The sequence below is a fragment of the Ischnura elegans genome, chromosome 7 (genome assembly GCF_921293095.1).
Source record: "Ischnura elegans chromosome 7, ioIscEleg1.1, whole genome shotgun sequence".
In the NCBI taxonomy this organism is placed as follows: domain Eukaryota; kingdom Metazoa; phylum Arthropoda; class Insecta; order Odonata; family Coenagrionidae; genus Ischnura; species Ischnura elegans.
In genome coordinates, this window is record NC_060252.1 from 4,558,985 (window position 1) to 4,585,390 (window position 26,406).

At 38.9% G+C, this 26,406-nt stretch overlaps 1 protein-coding gene across 1 annotated transcript in view; it reads left to right on the forward strand.

The window, feature by feature from the left end:
* Positions 1–26,406, forward strand: part of LOC124162013 (gamma-aminobutyric acid receptor alpha-like) — a 373,606-nt gene that overhangs the window by 147,319 nt on the left and 199,881 nt on the right. Inside the window, exons 2-4 of the mRNA XM_046538331.1 lie at positions 1,179–1,451; positions 7,041–7,186; positions 9,779–9,846. Of these exons, the coding sequence (XP_046394287.1) occupies positions 1,369–1,451; positions 7,041–7,186; positions 9,779–9,846 (297 nt within the window). The 5' untranslated portion in view covers positions 1,179–1,368. The remainder of the gene's footprint in view (positions 1–1,178; positions 1,452–7,040; positions 7,187–9,778; positions 9,847–26,406) is intronic.

Here is a 26,406-nt window from a genome sequence, read left to right on the forward strand (position 1 = left end):
GGGGATCCCTCACCGGAGTTGCATATGCTAATTAAGGTCGAACCATTATCATGTAGGCTATTTCTTTGTTTTAGCACTCTCTTGTATATTCATATTTACAGAGTTTTAAATGATTTTCCCACCACCTGATCAGTATCCATAAATCCTCAATCACATTTGGATGCAACATTAACCCCCAAGTATTTACAATTATTAAAGCTGGAAATATTTCCACCGAACAGGAAATACAATCAATTATCCTCGTTTCTCATTCTCGTGAATTTCATTTTTCGTCCATTTTATCGTATAAGCATCCATTTTGTTGGTGATTATCCATGAAGATATTTTATCTAAGTCATTCTGAAGGGTGCACCGGTCTTTGCTGCTTTTGATCCTTCAGTAGATTGTGCAATAATTCGCAAAAAGGCGTATTTTGAAGTCAATTCCCACATGTACGTCTTTAATGTATATTAAAAATAATAGCAAACCTAATACGCTTCCTTGCGAGACCCCCGATGTTACCGCTATCTTCATGTAATATAATATTATAATAATAATTTATTTAATCCTAAATTTTGATATTACGGCTGAATAACGAAGATAGCAAAGAGAAGGAGGTTAAATTTACGCAATTCATACGATACGATATGGCATAATTCATACATAGATGACGTAATACCACAGCATGTCGCCGTCGCACTCTCGTGCGCATTATTCGTTAAACTATTTCAGACCAATTATACTCTAAGGGTGGTTCGCATTGCCTCCCCGATTGCTGGAGGCGCGCCCTGCCCTACCCTCAATTACACCCTGCCTCAATCTTACACCTACCTACTACCCCAAAAGCCGCCTCAATAGGCGCATGGCAGGGGTGTTAGGGCAAAATTCGTTGATAAATAAAAAGGAAATGTTAGCTACTGAATTCTAAGAAATACTAAGCCACGCCCACCATTTATTTTAGTCCTTTGTTGCTGTGGGAAAAAATGAATTCCTCCACTTATCTGTTGGGCGAAATATCGTCATTCATTTGATCGTCTCGGCCAGACCTGGATGTAGTGGTGTTCTGAAATGGTGTCCTGCGTGTCGCTCTGAAAGACACCTATTCTTAATTCTCTAGCAGTGTAAGTGCTGTGCTTCGTCTTTGCATGTGACTTCAGCCGGGAATGTCGACTAACCTCCACTCCTTGTGTTTATTTCAGGGAAATCTGGACCAGTGATGACTCGCCCTGTTTTCCATCCACCGACTGATCCTCAACAATTGATGAGGTCAAACAATTGCAGCATCCGCCCTCCATCCAGCTGAACCACAACTCCCCTTCTCTCCCTATCTATTGTATCGTCACCCCCTTCTGCCGGCCCTGGCCGTCGCCGTTTGGCCCCCCCTGACGGATGACGGCCCGTAGGATGAGGCCCCTGTGGGCGGCCCATTTCATCGGCGTGCTCGGTTTTCTCGCTTCGGCCCCAAACAGCAGGTGAGTGACCAGCGGGGAATATTTCACGCAGCGTACAAGCCACTCAATACGGGGGACATTAGCCAGGACGAATCGGAAAACTGGTTTCCCACCTTTCGCTTGAATAATGCAGCGCGAACTCATGGCAGGGTACATATATATTTTGGTAATTCCATGCAGATGCAACTGTGATGTTTCTTCTGATTATTCAAAACGTGGGATTGCTCGAAATGTACGCGAAACTTATACGATTCGCCAAAATACTTTCTATAGTACCAGAGAACTTGGGAATAATTTCCAAGCTAAAATTGAAGTTGAATGCTGAAAAGGGTCTTCTCTAAATACCATGAAAATTTCAAAATATTGGTGTAATTTTTAAGCTGATGGCAAAGTGAATATTAAAATTAAATTAATTGAAGTTTTAAGTAAATCGCACAGAGTAAAGCTTCAGTTAACACAATCGGCTAGTAAGACACGAAAAAGAGGATTTCAGCTATTTCACTGAGTATGAGAATCCATGAAAGGCGATATTTTGTGGAAGTCGCACATCTTCAAAACGAAACACGATCATGAACTCCGCAATTAGCTTAACATGGACCGACCCGGCTTTCGGCCGAAACTCGTTTCGGATACTATAAAACTAAGAGACGACATGAGGATAGTTATCTGTCACGATCTCGTCAGTATCTTTCGCTCCTCATGGTTTTACACTGGGACCCAAGCGCACTGCGGAGAAAAGGCCCTTCACTCCGTCCCGTTTCAGTTCGCGCTCTCGCCACACGGGGGCGCACTTCACTCGACCCTCTCAAATGTTCTGGTGATAGCGACGAGGTGAGTGCGATCCTCTTATGCTTACAACTTAATATTTCGAATTGCGGCGAACAGCTGTGGAAAGTTATGAATGTGATGGATCTCAGAGATTCTTGAAAAGACCATTAGGCCCAGCCGGGACTCTAAATTACGAATCTCTGAATTGGTGGTCAGTAATTCTGCAAGTTACTCCAAAATTCCATCTCGTTCTACGGGTTATTTCTTCGGGAGAATTTGGTTCGATGCATAGGTAAACCTAATGATGGTACCATTACATACTTCAAGCGTGTGGGTCTAATTTTACTCGTTTCATGCATTAAATTTCAATAGTAAATATTTTTAAATGTGTGCGACATGCAATCCCAACTCTTCACGTAATTATTAAACATGAGAGGATAATTTTTCTCCAATTTTTCCTTTATTTTTTCCTTCTTTCCAAAACCTGATGGAAGCAAATCACATATAAACTCATGAAAAAATCCACACGGTGGACATATTGTCTTTAAAGACTCTTGAAGCACCCCAATGCATGAAGAATGGAAAGGAGAAAAATCTAAACATATTTTAACCAGATCTGACGAGTAAAGTCAAAACTTCATACAGATTATATGAAAGTACAAATCTACACACCAAATGACGAAAATAAGTCAAACAACGATTTGAAAAATGTTTAATTTAAAACTAAATTGCTCCGCCCGATTTTGACAAGGCCACTCCGAGAGTCCAGATTAGCACAAAGGCGAATCACAATAAACTGTACATAATTAAAAGTGTTTTTCCGCTGGAGCGCATGCGACCAAAATTGAAATGGCGAAATTCTACTTACGTCTTTTCGGATTGATCTGATTGGCTGGCCATGACAATGGCGTGAGATATTACGTTGTTTCCTCCGATTGCAAAGACTAATTGCCATTAAATGCTCACGATGAAGGAGAAGTAAAGAAGAGCCCCGTCTAGTAATAGATTAAACTTACGATGGTCTGGGCTCAGTTGATTTTACGCGCGATTTTTAGGATTAAAATTTAGACGTTACTGTTTCCACTCTTGCTGTGTCACCAATAATTTAATTCTTCACTAGTAGATCCCATAGAATCGGGTGCATCATTATCGGTAATTTAAAAAAAAAATGTCTGTAGCGAGGTAGTAAGTGCGACACATTCATTCGCATTATAAGCAGAAGAGGAGGATTTGCATTAGCGAGGAATATCACGATAAAGCTACGAATTTTATTAGTTATTTACACCATGAATTTAATTTCCCATAAATTAAATTATTTGGCTTAGCCGGGATTCGAACCCGGATCTCCCAATTGGCGGTAAGATTACCAGTTATACCACCAAGCCAAGACCAGTCATTCCCGGTTAAGCATAATGATTTTTTTACGGTGAGTTTCATCGTTAATGCTTGCTTGCACCTGACTGCGTACAATGACGTTTCGCACATGCAGTACCTACTTGATAGCTTGTAACACTGCGAGATGAAATTTTGGCTGAAAGACAGCCGTGGATTTTTTGATCATTCTGCCCCCACCGTGGCGATTTGCGACTCTCGTAAAGAAATACAAGCGTGTGGTGGGTGGAAACACGCATGGAAGAACCCCCATTGTGATATCTTTCCTTAGGATATCCGAATTCACCGTTTGCAGGGCAGGGCAAGCATTAATCTGGTTTGCAGTGTCGTCGTCCCTTGCCCCCCATTCAGCAGCTCAGCGGACGGATTCGAATGTGTTCCGGTCGAGAATCATTAGGGAAGTGGATGGGACCCAGCCAAGATCCCTGAGGGACATCCGAAGACGTCTCCTCCTCTCGACCAACTCGGCTCTCCAAACACTTGACGGATTGCGTTCGTTGGAGGGAGCGGCCTAAGGTAACCAAACTTCACCGGTGCAATATATATCCGCACGTTTTCTCGCCATTTCCCATCTAACCGCTCCTTCGCTCGAATTCGAATTCCTTTTATCGAACGCTGTCGCCGAAGGCCTCCGCAATTTTCCGGGGGCACACAGCAGCAGTCAGCCATTGAACGTTGAAAACGGCGACTTTGCTCTCGGGGCACTTTTGATAAATGATCTCGGAGTAGTCGCATTTAGCCCGAGGGTGATTATCCATAAGGCTCCTGATTTTACTTCAGATCTCAAAAAATTAAAATCATGACCATATGTTATTTTTCACACTTTACAGAGTTATATTAAATATTTATTTGCCAATAACAACAAGAGTAAAATAAATGACAATATTAGAGAACTGAATGACAGATTTGCATTGGGAGTGAGCAAAAATAGAACGGATTTAATGGACAAATTAAACACAAATGAAACACTTATAATTTTGTGAAACTAAAATTATTTGCACTATATTCTGAAACGAGCTCCAGTACACAATATCTCAGGAGATGGGAAGAATTGTAAGACGCTGTGTCAATCAAAGTAAACCAGGCTGCTTTACAAATAAATCCGATTTCTGTTTTGGATTAAAATGGTACCTTAATATTCCTCACTATTTTCTCAAAACTGTCTTTCTCAAAATTTTATTTCATTCAGCTCAGAAATTTTTGGTTATTGATCAGCAAAGCCAAAATTTCTAATGCCCAAAACTTGCAGCATTAGCAGATTTTGAGGACGAAATATGCTTGAGGATGAAAGACAGTTAAGTTAGTGGTAGCGTACCGACGCGACGCTAAGATCAGCCGGTAACGAAGGAAGCGCTCCTCAAAGATAGCTTTCCAATTTTTCTTCGCAGCCTTCCATCGGCACTGCAATCTCAAACGCACACAAAGTGAGAAATCTAATGAACAATATGGACTCCAGTGAGTTTCACTGGCGACAGAACACCGACTGTGAGGCTGTCTTTGAGTGTTTGAATGGCGAGAAAAAGGACTTTGGAGATTCCTTGACAAAACTAGAGAAAAACTATGAAAGCAATGTCGGTTAACATCCCACTGGAGATATTGCAGCCAGGGAGGGAGGGGAAAACGAAGAGAGAAGCGTGCAGGGGGAATTCACAGTGCACAGAGGGACAGACAAGTGTCACATATTTCTTGATTGTAGCTGGGTTACTCTTCAAAGTCAGCCGTAGCGGAGCATGAAGCCACCGGACACGCGATCGACTTCCTAAAATCAAGAATCATCGCGAGGGTAAAACAATTCAAGGCCTCATGCGACTCATCCGCGAAACCATAGAAATAAAGAAGAACAAGAATAATTATAACAGAGACACCGGATTGAGAATCGGCAGTACTTGGAACCCAGTCATCCGCAACATTTCGTCATCTTCCCCCTCCAGTCTTCACTCCTCACACCCTCCGCCCACCCGAAATGAAAAAGGCAGGAAAAAGCAATTCCCAGCATCATTCCCTTAAAGAAGTGACGAGCAGTCGGTCGCGAAACTTCGGGGCAATCTCCATTACGACACGCGGCATATGTACACCCGTATGTCACTCTCTTTTACTCATGTGTCACATAGTCTAACAAAATAAGATTCTCAGTCTCCTGCACACTTCTGTCAATAATTTATTCGATTTGTAGGCAGATTTTCGTAATGCAGAGTCGATGATGCCGTGGTGTATGGCAAAAATCTTGCTTCCAATTATATTTCTGAGACGAATGGAATTTTTAGCCGAAACCAAATGATACTTAATTAATGTGGTTTGGGCATCCTAAAAGCATGATAAGCCCATTCATCGAAATGTAACATTGGAATGAAAATTTGGGTGTTTCTATTATCTATTGATCACCATGCCTTATAATTAGGGTGTGCTTGAGATGAAAATACAGAAAAAACCTGACCTCAATGACAGGTTATGGAGTGAGACCAGTTATGTGTCAAAATCACCAAATACAGGCAGGTCGTCTTGGTATAGAATCTAATCTTTGAAAACTTCAGATGAGGAATTTGAAAAATCTTTCTGCATTTGAGTAGTGTGTTAGGTATACAAAAATTCACAAATTTTCCGATAGAGTAGACCATAATTATTCATGTTCGATTTTCAACCAGAGAAATGAATCAATACCATGACAAATGAATCAGTACGACCATCAGTATATTGGAGGTGAAAAATGTATGCCTTTAAACCATTTATTCCGCAAAAATTCCTGACTCTTAGACAATGTAGCGCATATCTAAAATAAAAATTACCTACCTCTAGCCATTTACCAACATAATCACCCAGTGTTTATTAATGAACTACTTACAATGAAACTTACATGTATTGAAATTTATTCGAACATACAGTGATGCAGTTAAGTGAAATTAGTTGGCCACGTTAAATTTCGAAGAGGAATTTTCTTGATGAATAAATAATTTTTCCTTGTTAGAAAAAATAGAATTAGAAATATTTTGAAAATGTTTTCATTAACTCATAATATTTAGGACATTTTTCATCTATAATTTGCCGATTATATCTATAACTGATAATTAAAAGTGCTTAAATTATTACGAACATTTCACTTTGCCTATTTCATTGCATTATAATTGCATTAAATAGGTCTTAATATAAGAATTTTGCGGCTAGTTTTCCCTTGTAAAAGTAAAAATACCTTGTATGCATTAAGTAATAAAAAAAAGAAAAAAATATTAGATTTGTTGGGAAAGAATTATCCCCGTTGAAATATGAAGATAAATAACCCACAACTTATGTTTCTGATTGCTCACTGTGGAATGACCAGTCAGAAAAAAATGGAAATTATTGTGCGACAAACTTTTGGTACTTCAGCCTATAACTGATAAGTTTCTTCTGGGAACATATGTCTGCTGTGTTGAAAACAGTCTCTCTATCGCAATATAGATCGTATCTATCTTTCAGGGGAGCAGATGGTGCAAAGCAGAGCAAAGCCCACACCATTAGACAACTACAGCAGCAACAGCAGAGGAATAATCATAGAAACATCTCAGATTTGTTGGACAACTTGCTGCGAGGATACGACAACAGTGTGAGACCTAATTTCGGAGGTAAGTTGATTTATCATACACAGTAACAAAAGATAAAAATTAAACACTTGAAAAATCACTCCTTGTTTTCGCTTAAATTAGAATTTCTCAGTCCGTGTTTTAACCCGTAGTTGGTTAGGACAGGTGAGGGAGGAGCTCACCTCAGGCTAAGACACAGTTTTGTGATTAGAGCACTTTGAGGGAAGAGGAGGCCAGCTACTTATCTTATATCACCTTGCACTTGGAGGACATGACCTTGGTCCACTGGTCCACCTTACTCTCACTCTACCAACTAAGCTAGGCTATGGAGCTAAAATGGAGAAGCGTGGTGCCTTAGTGGGTGGTGGTTGGCTACTGTCTGCAAGATACTGGGTTCAACTCCCGATTCGTCCGTGCATTAACTCCAAGTACCACGCTGCCAAGGGAAAGCCTCCTTCCTTGGATGTGTGTGATATTCACACGGCCGAGACTTAAAGGTTAGTCGAGGGTGGGTGACGTCATTACCTTGGTCCCAACGTAGGCACTCCGAGCGTCTCATTGGTGACGTCACATTGTGTCACGTGACTCGCATACGATTTCCGAGCGGTGCAATGACTTTGGGTGCATTCAAAGAAACTCATTCGAGGAGAGCTCAGTGACATTGGAGAGTAAATTCGAACACACATTAATAAATTTTATTTCATTTTGATAAGTGCCTGATGTTTTCTCGCGTGTTCGTTGGTGGGAAAATGCCCCACGTCACGTGTTTAGTACATATGATGGGGTTAACGAAAAGGGTGCTAGCTATTCGTCCGCCCTCTGCCAGTCCTTACTCTGAGGGCTGATACTTGAGTGAGCTCTATACTAACCTAAACTTAAAAATAACCCTTGGGTTGAATCGCTGAGAGTGTGGAGTTTAAAACTATTCGTAGAAAAAGGAATAACTGTGCAATGTTGAGCTTCAGTGAAGTATCTTGCCAGTTCACACGAAGTGCAATTTAACTGAGGAACAGGGAGGTTGCCACTCCATAACGGACCAGAAAATATCCCTCGACGTTGCGAGAACTAGCCGAACCTAATGTGAGAAGATACTGGGAAGTGGTTTCTCGTTGACATGTGAGGTAAATCTTGAAGGAAATTCAATTACACTACCTGAAAGGGTACTTTCTTATCGGCGGCTGTAGGATTAAGATTAGCCATGATAACAATTAACGTGAAAGACATACCTATGAGAGTAATTGGGACTTAGTGGAATAGAAATATTTCTCAACTATGGAAATGTGGCGGTTGAGGTAAATTTCTATAAATAAAACCACACCATTAAATTTAAGATTTTTTGGGAAAGGTAAAATTTACAAACGATGACTTGTTTGGGGCTCATAACTGCAATTTTCGCCGTAGAAAACGCAAAAATGCTATTCTTGCATACTTTTGCGGAAATGTTTGAATTTGGTGGTATCTGCGTCCATGGTTTTTACTTATTTTCAACCATTTAAGCGAACGGATGAATTGCATTTGACCCAGGACCCCTCCTTACCCCCGAAATGAAAATCTGGCAACGGCCCTGCTTAGAAACAATATCAACTTTGACCTGGATTCAGACCGGTAACATCAAATTTGTGCCTCCAAATGCAGAGGAAAATATTATGAGAGAGTCCAAGTGAAAAGTGGTCTGAGTTTAAAATTGGGGGGACACGTCATCGAATATAGGTCAAGGAAATTTAGATCTACTCAGCAAACTTTCGACCCTCACTGTATTTTTTGAGTTCTTTAAGCAATTGTTAACAATTTATTTTTCCTCGGGAAGAATATACACATTAAAGCGCTTACGTATCTTTCTCATGACTATAACCTATAAAATATTTTAAACTTGAGGATACACCTTTATATTTTTTTACAGAATTAGGAAGAGTAAAAGAAATGAAACTTTCTCGCTACGTTTTACTCACGACAATTTATTGTCAATATGCCAATTAGTTTAATTAAAATGCTAGATATTCATTAAAAAAGCCTGAAATACTCTATATTTGGTATATATCGCTCTTGCTTCTCTCTTTTAAAACAAATTTCTTAATTACACCTCATGCACTTATAACAAGATGAAAAAAGGCAACTTTGCGTACTTCAATAGGTAAGAAAAAATGAATGCGAGCTGGATTTCAACACGTTGTGCTATCATCTGGTAATTTTACCGAGATTCCGTCCAGTTATATGTTCCATTTGTTTTTAGCACAATCTTAATGGATGGGGTGGGTGAAAAGGTGGAAAGGGAGGGGTTTACCGCAAGGGTGGCGAAAATAGTGTCTGCTTGGGGGGGAGAAAGGATTTGGATTCGGGAAGAGGAGGGGGGGGGAAATCCTTCCCATAAACTTCCCTCTATTTCCGCCACGTATGTGAATGCATGTATTGAGCGCACAAATGCATTGAATCTAAGTGGATCATTGAATTTGGACAGAATATCTGTAAAGTTGTCTGAGGATCGCTCATCGTATTGAAACCCGGAACTCATGTAATTTTCTTACAGAAATCCGTAAAGTCTGAATTTTTCCATCGTGGATTAATATCACAAAATCAAACCTTAACCGTTCGTTTTGAGAATTTTACTAATCAGATTTAATAATCATTTTTTTACAGGGTCTCCGGCAGTCGTTGAGGTGGACATAATGGTTCGAAGCATGGGGCCAATTTCGGAGGTTGACATGGTGAGTAGCGCATTACATGTTTTACAATTATCACTTTGGTAAAAAATACTATTTTTGACATCATATTTTTAGAGCGAAATCCGATAAAGCCTTCATCTTCGTCGGTTTACCTCGCCACACGTGAGTTAAGCAGAATTCGCTCGTTAAATCGGTGTCTCGGATAAAAAACGATTCAACCGCGTAAAAGAGAAATTAAAGCAAAGGTGGGACGAAGTAAAAAAAGAATAAGAAGGATCGCCTCGACACAATTCCGGGGAAGTGAATATGGATACGATCCCTCGCTTTCCCGTCAATGGCGGCGGAAAAAGCAATTTTTGTTCACCGTTCCATGAAATGATAAATACACTCAGAGACGCGATACCTCATCGGATGATACGAGAAAACAAATACCACTTGTCGAAATAACCGCAATTCTTTTGCTTTTCGTTTTAATGGAAATTTACCGTGGGGAGGGAATAGATATGGAATATTTCGGTAGAGAGAAACTTTCCCAGTCGGCCCCCTCCATTTCCCATTTAATTGGGTTCACTAAAGTGGCCAATCGTTTTGCTGATGGACGGAGCCATTTTACGGAGAAATATTTGGGGGTGCCGAACGAAATTTATATTTGCGGCGATGTGATCTATCAAATTCCTAACTCTTCAACCCTATTACTGCTATGAAAAGTATTAAATTGTAACCACAGTGGAACCTGGATAATTCGAAATATTCTTTAATTCAAATATAAAATTCTCTTGGTCCCTTGTATTTTGTATACAAACAATACTAAAAAAAGGATAATTCGAATTTTTTTTGGATGGTTCGAATTTTATTTCGGATAATTCGAATTTTTGATGTGTCAAATTAAGTTATAAATTATAATCTGCGACTCAAAATAGTTTGGAAACCATCGGAAATGATGCTTTACTAACGCTATTGTCAAAAGATTTCTGTCAGTCAAAACACGTGACAGCGTAGAGTGTGATGACTAACTTTTCCCCTCCCGCCCGCCGCGACGACCGTTATTTTACCAAACAATATTCTGTTAGTAAAAAGTTAGTAAATAAAGTACGTATTCAATATTTTTATTCTCTTTGGTTATTATGATTCTATTGCGGTGTATTATGCTATGACTATGAGATTACGAGTTAAGTTGGATGTGCACAGCAGTTCAAATGTTGCTGAAGACATTTGAAGGTTAGAATAAAAATGTTACTGTACTCTGCACTTTATTGAAATAAATATTCCCGTTTTAAGGTTACTTTAATCTTGTTGATAGGCGTTAATCAAAGTATTAATATTTCAAGAGAGTGAATTTAATAAAGAGTTTTGATTGGAAAAATGAATTTTACTTTTTTGGATATATTTATTTAGGACTTTTTTAATTCGAATATTTAGATAACTCGAAGTTTTTAACCGGTCTCTTGATGTTCGAATTATTCCACTTCCACACCATTGAGGGTAAATGGATCACTCTGCACGTCTCGCCGCCTGGTGGACATTTTTGAAAACCGATTGAAGAGCGACCGAAGGAGCGACATAAATCGCGGATCGAATGGTGTCTCCTGTAATGTGTGTGCAGTGTGTCAGTGCCCTTGCAATGGATCACCGCTCCATTTGGGCCGCGTGAAGGGGGGCACCTTCGGGGATATTTGGCTTCCGTCCTGCGCGTCATTGCCGGCGGGGACGGGAGACGTGATTGCCAATCAATGACGGCGCGAAATCGGAACGGAGGGAAGGGATTTGTAAATGCGACATCTCTTTGAACTCTCGTTTCTCTCCATCCACTACAGCAATGTAGCTGACGCATCAATTAGATGCTATGACGATGATATTGCTCTCGGATGCCTTCTACTCCTGATGCAATTCGGACACTTGACACGTGCAGCTGCTACAACAATATTTTTGGGGCAGGATGTCTCCGGATTTCAAATTATTACTCCAGCTAAATAAAAGTTACCTAATTTACTAGTCTATATTTAACCTTTCAATAAGTATTTACTATTTAAGATGAGAAAAAAGGTGTCCCAAGCACGTTCCTTTTAATAAATTAACTATTTAATTGAAATGAAAATTATGAAATGGCACTGAATATATTACTGCAGCTAAATAAAAGTTACCTAATTTACTAGTCTATATTTAATCTTTCAATGAGTATTTCATATTTAAGATAAGAAAAAAGGTGTCCAAAGCACGTTCCTTTTCATAAATAACCATTTAATTGAAATGAAAATTATGAAATGGCACGAAATATAATCTTGATTTCCAAAAGTAATTCCTCTTAAGGGTGACAAACAAAATCAATTCAACATGGAAAAAAATAAAAGGGAACGAACGCGCGTGCAACTGTGGACCGTACTTCCAATCGAGATTAATCCTTCTATATAATCACCCTTCCACACACAAACACACATCTCATTTTCGCGGCGCCTTCCCTCGAGGGAGACGAGTCCTCATCAGGCAGCAGCAGCAGCCGCAGTCGAGATTCCGAGAAGGTGGCCCCCACGACCTCACTCACGTATTAGTGCCTCCCCGAATGTTGATTTAACGCGCAAATCGCTTCCTTGGGACGAGAGGTCTTGGGCCAAACCCACTCCCACACCCCAATTTCGCACCCTACTTCCACACTCACCTTCCCAGCCACTTCTCCCTCGCCTCCACCCCTTCAACTGTCTTCTGCATCCTCAATCAGGGACCTTCGCTGAGAATCTTTGACCCGGACTTCCACCGCCATATTTCAATTCAAGGGTGAGTGGCTTCTCCGTGCTATCCGATTATCAGACAATTATTGGTATCAACAGAGAAAAGGATTGCTAACATTCCAAACGCGAGTGGCGGATTAAGATGGCACGAGGATCGTCCCGCAATATCAGGAAACATTGTTAACATGATAATTTTTTAATTTGGTATCTAATGTAAGTTTTTAAACCGCCAGCTCAACAAGCAATGTCAAAAAGTAATTGATTTTCAAAAAGCTACATGTCAACGCACGCCAGACCACAGACGCACTATTTCAGCGAGGAATTTAATGCAACTAGCGCGTGGTAAGTTATGGATGACACCCAAACAACGACCTTAATTTGACCGTGGTTTGATAATGAAGCTTGAGATAGCATAGCGAATCATTGAATGATAAGCAACGAAAACTCTACCCTCTAGACCAGGGGTCTCCAATTTACTAGGCCACGAGGGCCACATTCCAAGTTCCGAATCGCCCCGCGGGCCGGATAGCAAATTTGCCGATGACTGAAGTATTCGATACCAATGTCTACTGAAGAATCTGTTGGCGTATTTCTTGTTTACGAATAGTTGAAGGCGACTTTGACGTGCAGTACAGCGCTGCAATGCTCCTCGCGGCGTATCACAGAGTTAAACGAGCGAGAATCGCGCGCTACTTGAAACGAGTGCGCGGGCCGGATCCGGCCCGCGGGCCGTATTTTGGAGACCCCTGCTCTAGACTTAGGCTACGTCAGTAATTTAAAATGAAAACCTCATTGTATAACAAAAAATGTGAAATGAAAAAGTAACGTAGGGTAAGATTGAAAGAAGTTCTAAAAATCTTTCAAATGCGATGCGCCACTGTCTCCGCCTTCTATCTCCTCAATCCGAGAAGTTCACTGAGGATCTCTGGAACGGACTTACCTTCCGATATTTGAATGAATAGACGTATCGATTCCGGCTACGATACAATATTCTAATCAGCTATAATGATCTACATCTATCTACATAATATCAGCTATAATGATCTACAAAATACCCTGCGAGCCACCCCCAGGGTGTTTGGCAGGGGATGATCAATCACCAGCATGCAACATGCAATTGTACTCCCACATTCACTCCACCTGGTCCAAAAAACGTCACGCACACTAAAAAATTATACTACCACATTGATGCAAAAACATGCCAACTTCTCCGTAAGGTAATCTACCAACAAAGCTAGAACACACAAGAAATGCTGTTAGAAATAATAAGAAAATTCTGATGCATACATTAAGGAATATATAAGTTAGTAGGATACACTATCATTTTGTGAGCTGCCGTTATAATCTCTTATAGATACTGGAAAAAATGACATTCTTAATCTATCTGTTCTACAGTCTATCTCTCTTATTTTATTTATATGATCTTATCTACCGCAGTATGTTGGCTTTCGTGAGATATGGCTAACTTCGTCGGAAAATACGCTGCGCCTGAATTTACTCATACGCTTTAAGTAAATTCAGAAGTCAGTCGACCGTCACGACTAACTAATTCAAGAGTAGTTTCAAGACGGGTTAACATGAAGGTAAAAGTTATTCACTGTTAGAGTGCATTAAGTGGGATGTTCAATTTAAATTTATAAAAGTAGCACATTTACGCATCGAGATCAGCTCGGAAAATCAAAGTCAAGAATGAGTTCTTATTACCGATAGGTTTTTATTACCCTTCAGTCGAAACAAGTCCCAATTGGTTGAACTCAATCCAAGATGGAGTTTTGTGGTTGATTAGCAGAGTTCGCAGAAAATGAAGGCAGAGAGGGTTGTGATGAATTCAGGAGAGGGATGAGAAATGCGGATGAGAATGGGATCCAGGGCCCACACCCGCCCACCCCTCGCTCTCTCCCTCGCTCGATGGCAATATTAAACGGGCGACTTTCGTTAGGATACGTCAAATCAAAGGGGGAATCAATCATTGCGACCGAACAACTCAAAAGTAAAATTTTCATTTCTTAGAAAATGTCTTCATTTCACTCACCCAAGCGTGTAAAGTAAAAACAACGGTTCGCATCACATGTATCTAAATGGTCTCACTGGTTAGGGTAGTGAAATTTGTACCGAGATATTTTGAAATATTAAAATTATGAGCTGAATCTCAATGAAACTTTATTATTTTATGCCATCCTCAAACAATTGAAAAGAGATATTTCATTATTTATCGGTTTCTCCGTTTTTTATCCCTTAATTTTCTTTATTTTTGGGGAATGCAAAAAGCATCATAACCTACGGTTCTGATTTTTTTCAAAAATATTTGGCAGAAAAGTTTTCGTAACATTTGACTTATCAAAATTTAAATAAATTATGTTTAAAGAAATTGAAAATAACGAAAAAATAAAAGTTGCTTCTCCTACATCGACGAAAAATACCAATTTTTTCCGGTAATTAAAAATGGAGGAACAGGATCAACAACGCGACTAGCTGCTTTTTTGTAACTTTCAATTCCGAGCTCTATCGCTCTTTTACGATTGCTGAACGGAGCAATCATACGCCAAACTGTTGATCTTTTCGAATTGCGGATTGTGCTTTTAATTTCAACTGGAAAACAAAGAACTGTTCGAGGAACGATTCCCTCATTGCTGCTAGAACATAAAGGAAAGATTCGGGTGCAGTCTCAAACGAATCAAAGACACTTTATCAAGGTTGACGGAAGCAATAGCCTATTACCCCAGTTGGTGGATTACAAGCAATGCAACCAGGTGTGTGCTCAATGCGTATCCATTCTTTTAAATCTATGCTCATTCGTGCTTCGCAAACCAACCGTAGCATTTCTATTTCATGAAATGAACGTGATTTGGTTTTAACTTAAGCATTCAATTGCTGATTACCGAATACGCACTATGGTGATCTGCCAACGTCAAATTCGACCTTTACTCCATCGCTATAAAAAATGTCACTCCAAAAAAACTTTTACACTTATTTAACCTATGATAAATTTTTTTCTACTATTTGTTAAGTGCCAATATAATATCGTAGGTAAAAGTTTTGATTTTTAAGGGCAATGCCTGGAAAATGCCTAATGAGCCCAATTGTTCATATTTTATCACAACTTAATGCATTTCAGCCTTATTAGGAGATTTAAAGTAAATTTCCATTTTCTCCTTTTTTTGGTGGAAGTTTTTGTTTTGATCCTGCATAATCTCGACGAAAAATCCTATTCCCGCGCGCTTCTAACACCTTCAGTTCTTAAAATTGATATAGCCGAGTTTTCCCTGTTGGCCTCATTGCTTATAATTGCATAAAAAATTGCATATTGAAAACGTAGTTACTTGAAATTGGGTGAATAAAATTAAGTTATCAATATTTTTGTGAGTTGTTGACGTTCATTTTGAAGAGAAAATTTGGAGATTAAAACGAAAATGATAACTTTCTCCTTTTCTGAGATCGAACTATTTTATCGCCTCTTATAGTTAGCCTCGACAAAGACTCTACTTTTCCTCGTCTGTCGAAACTACCAGTTCATCCGCCTGGCCCAGCCGATTTTTCAGAGCTGGCATCATAGCCAATGGGGACTTAGATGTTTTTTAAATGATTAGTCCTTAGGCATTACATGCTCAAAGCCGAGTACCCTCGATACTCGAGTACCCGGAGTAACCCTCGATAAGGCGGTAGCAAACGATGGAGTATTATGAAACCTCAACTAAGAAGCTATTTTCATATCCCAACAGGTGCTATACTGGTTGGAAACTTGAATCGCCGTTATACCAATAAATTAGATAGCATATTTTAAAAATTACCTAAGCAGAGAAATAAAATTGAAATCTCAATGTTTACGGCCAATCTTTGTAGTCCTTTTCAAGAGCACATTAAGATATTAAGACTTGAGTGATAAAGTGTCCACTGTTCAGATGGCTCTTGGATAACCTCAGCGAAGAATCCACCTTCCTTAGGCTGCGTCCACTCCATCCTCCTGGGCCATCCGCCTGTTTCACTCTCACCGTGCGACGAGCACATTTAATTTCTCTGGGATTCGCCCCCATCAGCGCTAACATCAGCGCTAACATCGCGCCCCGAGGGAGAGAGTGAATCCACCAGATGACGTGTTCGCGAACCAAAAACCTCATTCCGCAAAAGTGGAAGAGTGAGAGGGGGATGGTTATTTGAGGACCCCTCGTCAACGAAAGGGACGGATATTTGTGCTGGGAGGGTGGGAAGTGGGGCGGCTGTTAGATTAGAGGGGATTGGAAATGATTTCATTCATTTCCGATCCCGGACAGTTACATCTCAATCTTTCCTCGCACCCCAACTGCGTGTGACTCAAATTTATTCCCATTCCTAAAAGAGCGCGCAAGGTGACTCATATGCTTCCATCGGAATTGATACTCACATTAGCTTACAGCCAAATTCTATGATACCATTACTAGACTCTGTTGGTGTAGCACCGGCAAAGTGGATTGCTTCCCCATTTAAGGGCGTGAAAAATTCATGCACGTTCGATCAAAACAGTAAACGAATGGCGACACAATGAAAAACTTTTAACCTCACCCCACAATTTCTTCTGCAATTTGGAGAGATTTCGGCGACTTAAATGAAAATACAACGACCACAAGAAAGTTAAATTGAAATTTCGGCACAAAGAGGTGGAAATGTGTCGTTGTAATTCTATATTAGCTGACTCATTTTTTTTTAAAGGGACAATTATATAAAGTTAAAAAGCAATATACTAATAGATCTTGATCGAATAAAATTTTGGTTTAGTTCAAAGAAATAATTAAATTGTTTTCAAGCGAAAAAAAACCAAATATGTTTTATTTAATGTAGAAAATAAATTAATAGAAGAACGGAGTGTTTGTTACCGTTACAACGAAAAATCCTGTCCGACATGTTTTAAATTTCAGCAAGTTAACTTTGTTAGGGATCTGGGATAACTATTGATGAAAATATTGCATGGAAATTACATGTTAATAAACTAAAATTGGAAATGCTATCGATCGCAAGGAAATTCTTTATTCTAACATATTTATGCCCAATATCATTAGCTCGCTCTGTATATTGTGCTCGAGTTGAGTCAGGACTAGAATACGGCGTTTCTTGCTTGGGAGGAGCCTCCCTTTCTAATACTAAGCCTTTGCAGATTTCACAAAAAAACTTACAAGGGTGACATTTTAGACAGCAGAAAAATAGGCTTTCGTTGCCCCTTTTACAAAAACGTAATGTTCTACCACTAAGGTACTTATTTGTATTTAAGGTTCTCAAGATGTTGATTAAGATTCGTGAGGGAAACAGAACAAAATCGATCGAATATGCAAGTAAACTCAGGTTAAAAAAAGACATGCCTTTGTGAGGCTTAGGAACGGTTATACCCAAGACTAAAAATAAAGCCTTCAAACATGCATACACTTTTTCCTGCACCAAAAATGTTCAGTTCCCTCCCGTTTGATATATTGAGTCAAAACTCAATGGCTTTGTTTCTGGCTAAATTAAAATAATGGCTTATTTCCAAAGAATGTGAAAATATTGAACAATTTTTAAAAGGTAGTTTTATAGTCTTGATAATTTTAATTTGCTATTTCTTTTGTATTTTCTTTGTTAAAAGTTATCATTACTATAAGTTTTGCTAAAAAATTCTCTATACTTCTTTAAATTCAGGATTTATTTTATATTTCCATTGTTATTTATATTATCCTTGAATTTTATTTTCCCTATTCCGATCTTGTGCAGGAAACATATATATGACTATCAAAATTGTTTTTCTCCTGTTATATATTTTGTTAAATGTTTATAAATCAGCCGCTGATTTAAGAAATGATCGTAATCCCTATTCAGCTATACCTTTATTCTACTTTACTGTGTTATTCATTGCATATTTAAGTATTTTGCAGTTTATGAATAAGTAGAATTAATATTATTATTATTATTTATAAGTTTGCTTTTAAATATCAGACAAAGGTATCCATAAAAGCAGAGTACTTTAAACAGTAACAATAATCAAAGACACACGGTAATTTGGAAAAATATGAGGTTTCCCTGCCTCAGCAGAAATCGTCGGAAAAGGTCAAGACAATTTTCCTTTCTGTAGCCTAACGTTGCCGCTGCAGCGCTTTCATTTTACATACATTTTCAGGAAAAAATTTACATATACCTGGCGTGACTAAGAGACAATTTTCAATGAACATCAACCCGAAAATAATCATTGCTTATTTCATCGTTAATGTAAAACATAGGCTAACAATTAACGTATTATTTGCCATTTATCAAAATGTCAGGCAGTTGCTGCAAAAATTACTTCCTTTCTTTGTATGGAAATGGAACACAACATTAAAATTAATGAATATTGAAGATTTGCGAATTAAAAGAATTAAACGAATGCACGTTCCCAGTTTTTACATAACAACGCTTTAAGATTCTCATTAATTGCTATGGGATAAATTCACCTGCACCACGAATCAAACCTTTTGGCTTTCAGACCCCCACGACAACTGTGTTCCTTGCCATGGATATCTTGTCGAGGTTTGAATCGGTGGGTTTTAATTTGAGCTTCCAAGTCGTTCACTCGAAATACTTCACATACTTAACGAGCCCAAGAAGTGAGAGGAAACTACGCACTGGAGGCCTCATGCAACAGTCATAGGTATACTCGAAGTTTAGATACAAGGCCAGACCAAGCTTCTGCATTCACAGATTTGAGCACTCATTGTCACTGAAAGTAGAGAGTTCCCTCAATAACTCGTTTTGAGCCGCGGAAGCTCAGCGCAACCTCTCCTGAGGAATGGACTGCCCATGGGACCAGCGGCCCACTCACTTGAAAGGCCCGCCTTTTCTTTTCCCTTCTCGCGTCAGTCGCCAGCCTCCCAATCTGGTCGCATTTTAAAGCGCCAACGCAACCAAATGTGACACCCACTCACAAGGATTCACTGCTGGACCAACCCGTCCCACCTACGAGACATTGGACGAACGAGGAAGGCTGGAAGGAGAGAGAGCTGAGGAGAAGACGATGGGGGAGAGGGTTGGAGCGAGGGTGTGAGTTTGAGGGAAGAAAAACGAATGGCGGGAAAGTGAGCAATTAGGAGGCGAAGGCTCAGACTCATGGCTCGGGACATGAAATGGGCGAATTCCCAAGAACCCAAAAACTGACTGCGCTATGCGATGATGAAACGATTTTCAAGTAATTATGGAGAAGACTGATTTCCATTAAGTCCCACGATTGACACCCAATAGAATAGAATTCTTGCACAGTAATACAGATATGACCAATAGATTATCGATTTCCGTTATGGATTTATATTCCCAGAAAATGATTCTTGGTCTTCGATATCGACGTCAAATATGTGGTTGATTTAATCAGTACAGTAATACAAAAAAAATACACGAAATTAACCAAAACAAATGAGCAAACTTTTTGAGCACACAAATCATGCATTTTAAAACACAAAACATATTGGCATTTGGAAGGGAATCCAGGTGGCAGCACTAAATTAGGTGTCATGGCCGAATAGAGGTGATCGGTTGCATTAGTACGTTTGTTCGTGTGAAACGATAACCTGCCAGCACTATGCCAGTATACTCTCTTACCCGAATATCAATAGCATTGTGATGAAAAACATAGAAGGAGAAGTTCATGAGCAAAAAAATATGCGGCGTTTAAAATTGCACCAACCAGTGTGAGACAAAAGCTATCTCTCAACATTATTATTATAGTATTCTACCGATTAAGATTCCATGGAGTATTCAAGAAGTGACCTGGGAGCCTCCCTTTCCTTCCAGCACTGACTTCTTTAATTCACTGTAAGGCCTACTCCCTTTCAATCTATCTAAAATCCTATTCTTTTCCTTCCCCTCCCTCGTTTCCCTAGCGTTCTACCCTCCAACACCATTTTCAACATCCCCTCCCGATAAGCACTAACTCCATCCATACTTTCTGTCTCCTCTGAGTGGGTATTCCCTTAACGTAAGAGATGCAGGTTGGATCTTTGTTCACAGTTACAGTTATGTTTTTGGGTAGTATTTCGCTGTTGTTAAAGAAACTATTAAAATATGGAACAAATATTTATCTATAAGAAAAATTTTTTTTAAAAAGTAAGTGGAGTATAGATTTTTCTAAATTCAGTAATATCTGAAAATGTTCTAAAAATAATATTTAAAAAAACTTGGCAGTCCCCATCGCACTGCCGCTTGGAAGTGAAAACTTTTTATGCTTAAAAATTTATGATTTGGGTTGACGAAGTTCTTTAAAAGGATACATGGTTATCTTCATTATTTTAAAAGTAATATTCTGATTAAAAATTATGCTAAACTAATTATTTTTATTAATTTGAAATTTTTGAAAATTGTTACTATTATAATGCACGCAGGTAATATACACCAACTAAAATGTACATACAAGAAGCCCTTGTTACTAAATAAACGTAATGCAATTATGTATTTTCAGTATTTACAATATCTGAGTTCTCATCTTCATCAGTAATTTCAAATACTCTTTTATTGCTAGCGTTGTCTTTATTTGTAAATTCTAAAACTGATACTATATGCATATGGCAAATGAAGTAAGAAACAAACAATTTTGTCTCGAATCCATCCAAATGTCTTGTAAAAACAGCATCAATTGTAGTTTTGTATCTTGCGATCTTCTGATATGGCTAATCTAAACAGTGCATTATTTATTAGTTTAGAGATCCAGCCTCGTATTCCTATGTTAATTTAATTTTATTTAATGTAAAGTTTATTTAATGTAATGTTTTCGTGATTGTTTGCAAAGAGTTTTTCTCCAACCTTTCTAATTCCATTGATAAATCTTCACGATGAGTTTTTGAGAAAATCAAAAGAACCTCTTTTGATTTTCTGATGCTTACGCCTTGTAAGTTTGCTTTGTTTGCAGCGGCGCGCTTAAGAATTGATTACCAAATACTTTGACAGCTATAGTCACCAACTGTGGTGAGGAGGCTATCACCGTTAGCGAAAGGTAAACAATGCATTATTTTTCAGTTTAGAGATCCAATCTCGCATTCCTATTTTTATGTAATTTTCCGGCACTTAACGGTGTAAATAACATCCACACTTCCCCAACGTGAGGTAATGTAAGGCCAACAGAAGTTCTGAAGCGCACTGCGCTCAATCTGTTTCATTCGATATGCTCATCATTCGACGAAGCGATGAAAATCAGCAGGATTTATGCTGTCTCTTGAAGCGAAAAAATCTTCCCTCACGGAAAATCTCTTCCTCGTCAAAACAATAGCCACACCTCGCCCACCTATCTGATGGCAAAACGATCTCCTGGGGAGGTGGGAGCCTTCAGCACAGACTCAGGCCAGTAAGGAAAGCCTGACGAGGTGCGGCCATTAAAAATTCATAACCCCCTTGTAATCGAGATAAGTTACAATTCTTTCACCGAAAATAATTTTATAGTTTAATCCAAATTTCATACGCAGCATAAATGGATCTGTATCGTATGGTACTACGGTTAGTAGGCGACTGCCTCCCACCATACAAAAATAGGCAATCTAGGCTCAGAGGTACTTAACTGAAAATATCAACGTCGAAACTCAGCTTAAAACACAAAAAGGTTGACCTATACATGAAATTAGGCATTAAAAATTTCCCTGAAGTTTTCAGGATGCTGTTGAGAACTGTTACCCGGAAATTAAATGAAAAAGCCACGGATGACTGCCACGAATTAGTGAGCGGCTGAAATTATGGCGAGGTAAAAATATTTGAGAAAATAAAAAAATAATTCCTTTTGTATTCAAGATATGTTTACAATATTTTCACTAAAAATACGTTTATAGTTTTCTTCAAATTTCATACGCAGCATATGTTGACCTATATAGTAAGATACGAAAGTTAGCAGGCAATTGATTTGTACCTTAAAAAATTCCATACTTTTCGTCCAAAAGATATATAAACAAACATAAAAACGTTAAAACTGAGTTGAGAGCAAACTAAAGGTGACCAGTATGGAAAAAAATGTATAATGTACGTTACGTGCAAGTTTCAACATACTACTAAGAACAGTCTGCCGGAAGCTGGATATGGAATATAAACTCGGAAAAGCCAAGTTAATAGCCTAAATTCAAGAATATATTTTTTAACGGTTGTTTCGAACAAAATTGACTAATTACTGTCAACACTAAACGTAGCGACCCTTTTTGCTTCAGAATATATTTTCATACATGAGGAACAAGCAAATGCAAAAATCTTTCTCGCTTTATTTCCCTCTCCCCTAACAACGAAGAGATGACGATTTTGAGGTGATAATCACACGAGTTCAGAGTTTTTTACCATCTGAAAAAGTGCCCAACACGCCATAACAAGTTTCCACTTCAAAAAAATAGTGAAATATATAAATATGAAAATTTTATTTTCAAAGAAGAGCTTCGCTTGCTCTCAATATTCTGCAATGCTTGTTGTTTTAATTAAATCCGTAAAATGGATTGTAAACGACGCTTGGGTTGCCATAGATAAGAATTTTCGACGCCATATTCAACGGGTGAAAAATACCCGAGGTGAGTGTCTCCCCTTGCGGAGTAATGAAGATGCCTGCAGACTAGAGATGGGTCAAAAAGAACCGAACTGCCAAAACGAACTGTTCACTGAAATGAACCGGTTCGAAAATGAACCGTTCTCTAAAACACCCTGTTCACTGTTCATGGGGCCGATTGTGTAACTTTACGTTCGAACGTAACGATCCGGTTCCCGTGGAATTTTGATCAACAACTCGAAAACAATTGAAGGAGCGATTGTGTAACTTTACGTTCGAAAGTATTCCGGCTCTCGATCGAAAGCATCTCTTCGTCAACACATCACTTGACGATAAGGCTATCGAATCGTTCGCAGGTGAGGTTTGGGATGGAATTTAAATGTTTATTACCTTTCATGGCCACATTGTTTGTCCTTTTTTTGGGATTAAGTGAATTATGCAATCAATTATATTCATAAATCGCAGTGTTATGTTGTTGATTACGTGAATTTGTAGTGAATTGACATAAATAATTGCAATTTGTGCGTATTAGTTCACTATGGTATAAAGATGAGCAAGTTTACATTTGCTTCGCTGTGTAATGTGTGTGCAATTGAAATGAAATTAACTCATGCGGAATTAAGTGAATTAAACATTCTATTTAATTTATACATCATTGTGTTATGTTTTTAATAACGTGAATAAGTAGTGAAATTACATCGATAAATACAATTTGTACGTGTTAGTTTACTATACGATACAAAGATGAGGACGTTTTCAATTGCTTCGCTATGTAATGTGTGTGCAATTCAATTGAAATTATCCTTTTTTTATGCTTGATTTAAACGTGGTTCCACTATAGTATATTAGGTAAATTATAGTTGTGCTATAATAAATTGCCAAAATTATATTCTCAACGAGGTTTAATTTAATTTGGATCATCGGGCGGTTATTGACAAGTAAATGATTTAATTTATGTATTCAAATAGTTTATTTTAACTTCTCAATGACGTCGTAAATTAAGTTGAATTTATATGGTTTATGTACTTCAATTAATGTCTCTGATGCGATGTGGTTTCCTCAAAAAGGGTAAATTTTTTGAAGTGATATTCGGGTGTTTGAGACGAGAAGAGATATCAAAGATGACTCTGCATATTTGCTTTTTCTTTCAAGTAATAGGTGAAAGGTTTGTGATGATGAGAATGTTTTTTATTGAGAATATTAACGTACTTATTTATTTCATGAGTTACGTGCTCTTTTATCTGTTTACCTTACGACTATTATTAAGACGTCGTACTAATTCACACTCGTCAGTTTTTATTTCTTGCAAATATTCAATATTCTGCGGCATTGCTCCTTGCAGACACACAAAGGCGAAGACGAGAGCCTATCACTATCTAATATCCGTTCATATATTTGATCTAAATGACTTTAGTCAATTACAAATGATACAAGTTATTATTTAGCGAATTGCAAAAGTAACGAAACGGAGACTTACCGCGGCATTTCTAAATAGTCAGCGATATCTAAGTAAAAACTACTTATCCCAAATATCAGCTACGCTCCAACGAAAAGGAGGAAAGGAAATACTGAATTGAAAGAGATTGATTTATACGCAAAGTTAAATTCTTTCATTAATATAAACTTAATTGGCCTATTGTCTCTGAAACCAATTTTTGTTGTTAAGTTAGTTTCGCTATTCAAAACAACCACAAGCACTCTCAGCCTTACTGCGCATGAGCAGAAAGAAAACAATCGCGAAACGTATTCCCAATTCCAAGTAAATATGACAACGTCGTAACTTTCGATTGCTTGTTGACGATCGTCCATACACAATCGCACATACGGCTTACGTTCGAATACCGGGAACTCTATCGAGAGTGAACGGATCTCTAACGATCGAAAGGTAGCCAAGTTACACAATCGGCCCCCATGTCGGCACTGCACAATTGCGGCGTACTCGGTACAGTAGGTATGATCATCAAGAGGCATTTTGAACTGCAGCTTACTCGAGCAAGTGCGTTGTGGGTACAACAGATGGCGGTTACGACGGAGGCCATCCAAGGCCGCCGAAGTGCGTCGTAGACGACCGAGCCCCTCCCCTTCTTTCTCTACTATTCCCCTCCGATAGCCACTGAACGGTTCGTTCCAACTAATATTTGAACTGATATTTAAAATATTAGTTCTTTTGAACCGTTCGAAATGACTAATATTTGAACTGATATTTAAAATATTAGTTCTTTAGAACCGTTCGAAATAACTAATATTTGAACTGATATTTAAAATATCAGTGCTTTCGAACCGTTCGAAATATTAGATCAAATATTAGTTTCCTCGGGGCGTTCAGTTGGGAAATCACGTTCATTTTGATTTCGTATTTTGAACATTTGTGGATCTGTGGATGCATCTCCAAAAATATTGTTTAAAACGCGATTCATGAACTTAGGAAACGATTGAACTCATGATTGTGAAACATTTTTTTCGGTCCCCTTACCAAGATGATCTTTGGACTTAGTTTTTGGCGCCTACGATGAAATTTTTTAATGTGGATGCATCTCCAAAAATATTGTTTAAAACGCGATTCTTGCTCGAAATTACCATAACACTCTCCAAAAACCTTACGATACCACACTAAGCTTTCACGTACTCTAAACGCATGATAAACAATATTTTCTACCGAATGACCCTACCTGTTCACTATGAACCGATATTTTGAACTGTTCTTTTTACTGAACAGGATCAAAGTGAACGGTTCATAAAAATGAACAGTTTAACCCACCTCTACTGCAGACGTCACGCCCTCCATCTCCGCTGTCCCAAATTACCTCAAACGCCTTTTCCTGTGCTCCGTGACTACGTGCAATTCGTGAGTGTGAATGGGAATAAGCCGGATTGCCTCTAAAACACCGCGCCAAATGCCGTCGCAATATGCAGAAGATGCAGAGGGGCGTAAGTACGTAGCGATGAACGGGAGATTCGAATCCTTCCTCACATTCTCTCGCTCCGTTGGGTCCGCACTCATCTATCGCATTAACGGACCACCTGAACATGTCGTCTCTAGTTAAGCCTCCCGCCGACGACGTCGCCTCGGTGCTTGCATCCTGTGCTCCTCTCTGTTCACGCCCGCCGTGACTCTAGTGCATTTCTCAAAGGAAGTAGAATCCATCGGAGCATTCAACATCTAGCAAGGGAAGGAACCACAACGAGCTAAAGTGATCATGCTCCAGAAGTGATCTCCACCAAGGGTATTAATAGAGCTGGAAAACTTGGATGGGCGCAGGGAGAGGGAGGCTATCATGGCAGCAGCAAGAGAAATGCAATATTCGAGTCATTCCACGTACTATTCGACCAGAGATTTCCCCTCGGGTCGAATTGTATGGAAAAAAGTCGGAAAATCGTCTACACTTGATTAGAAAACGAAAATCCTTAAGTGTT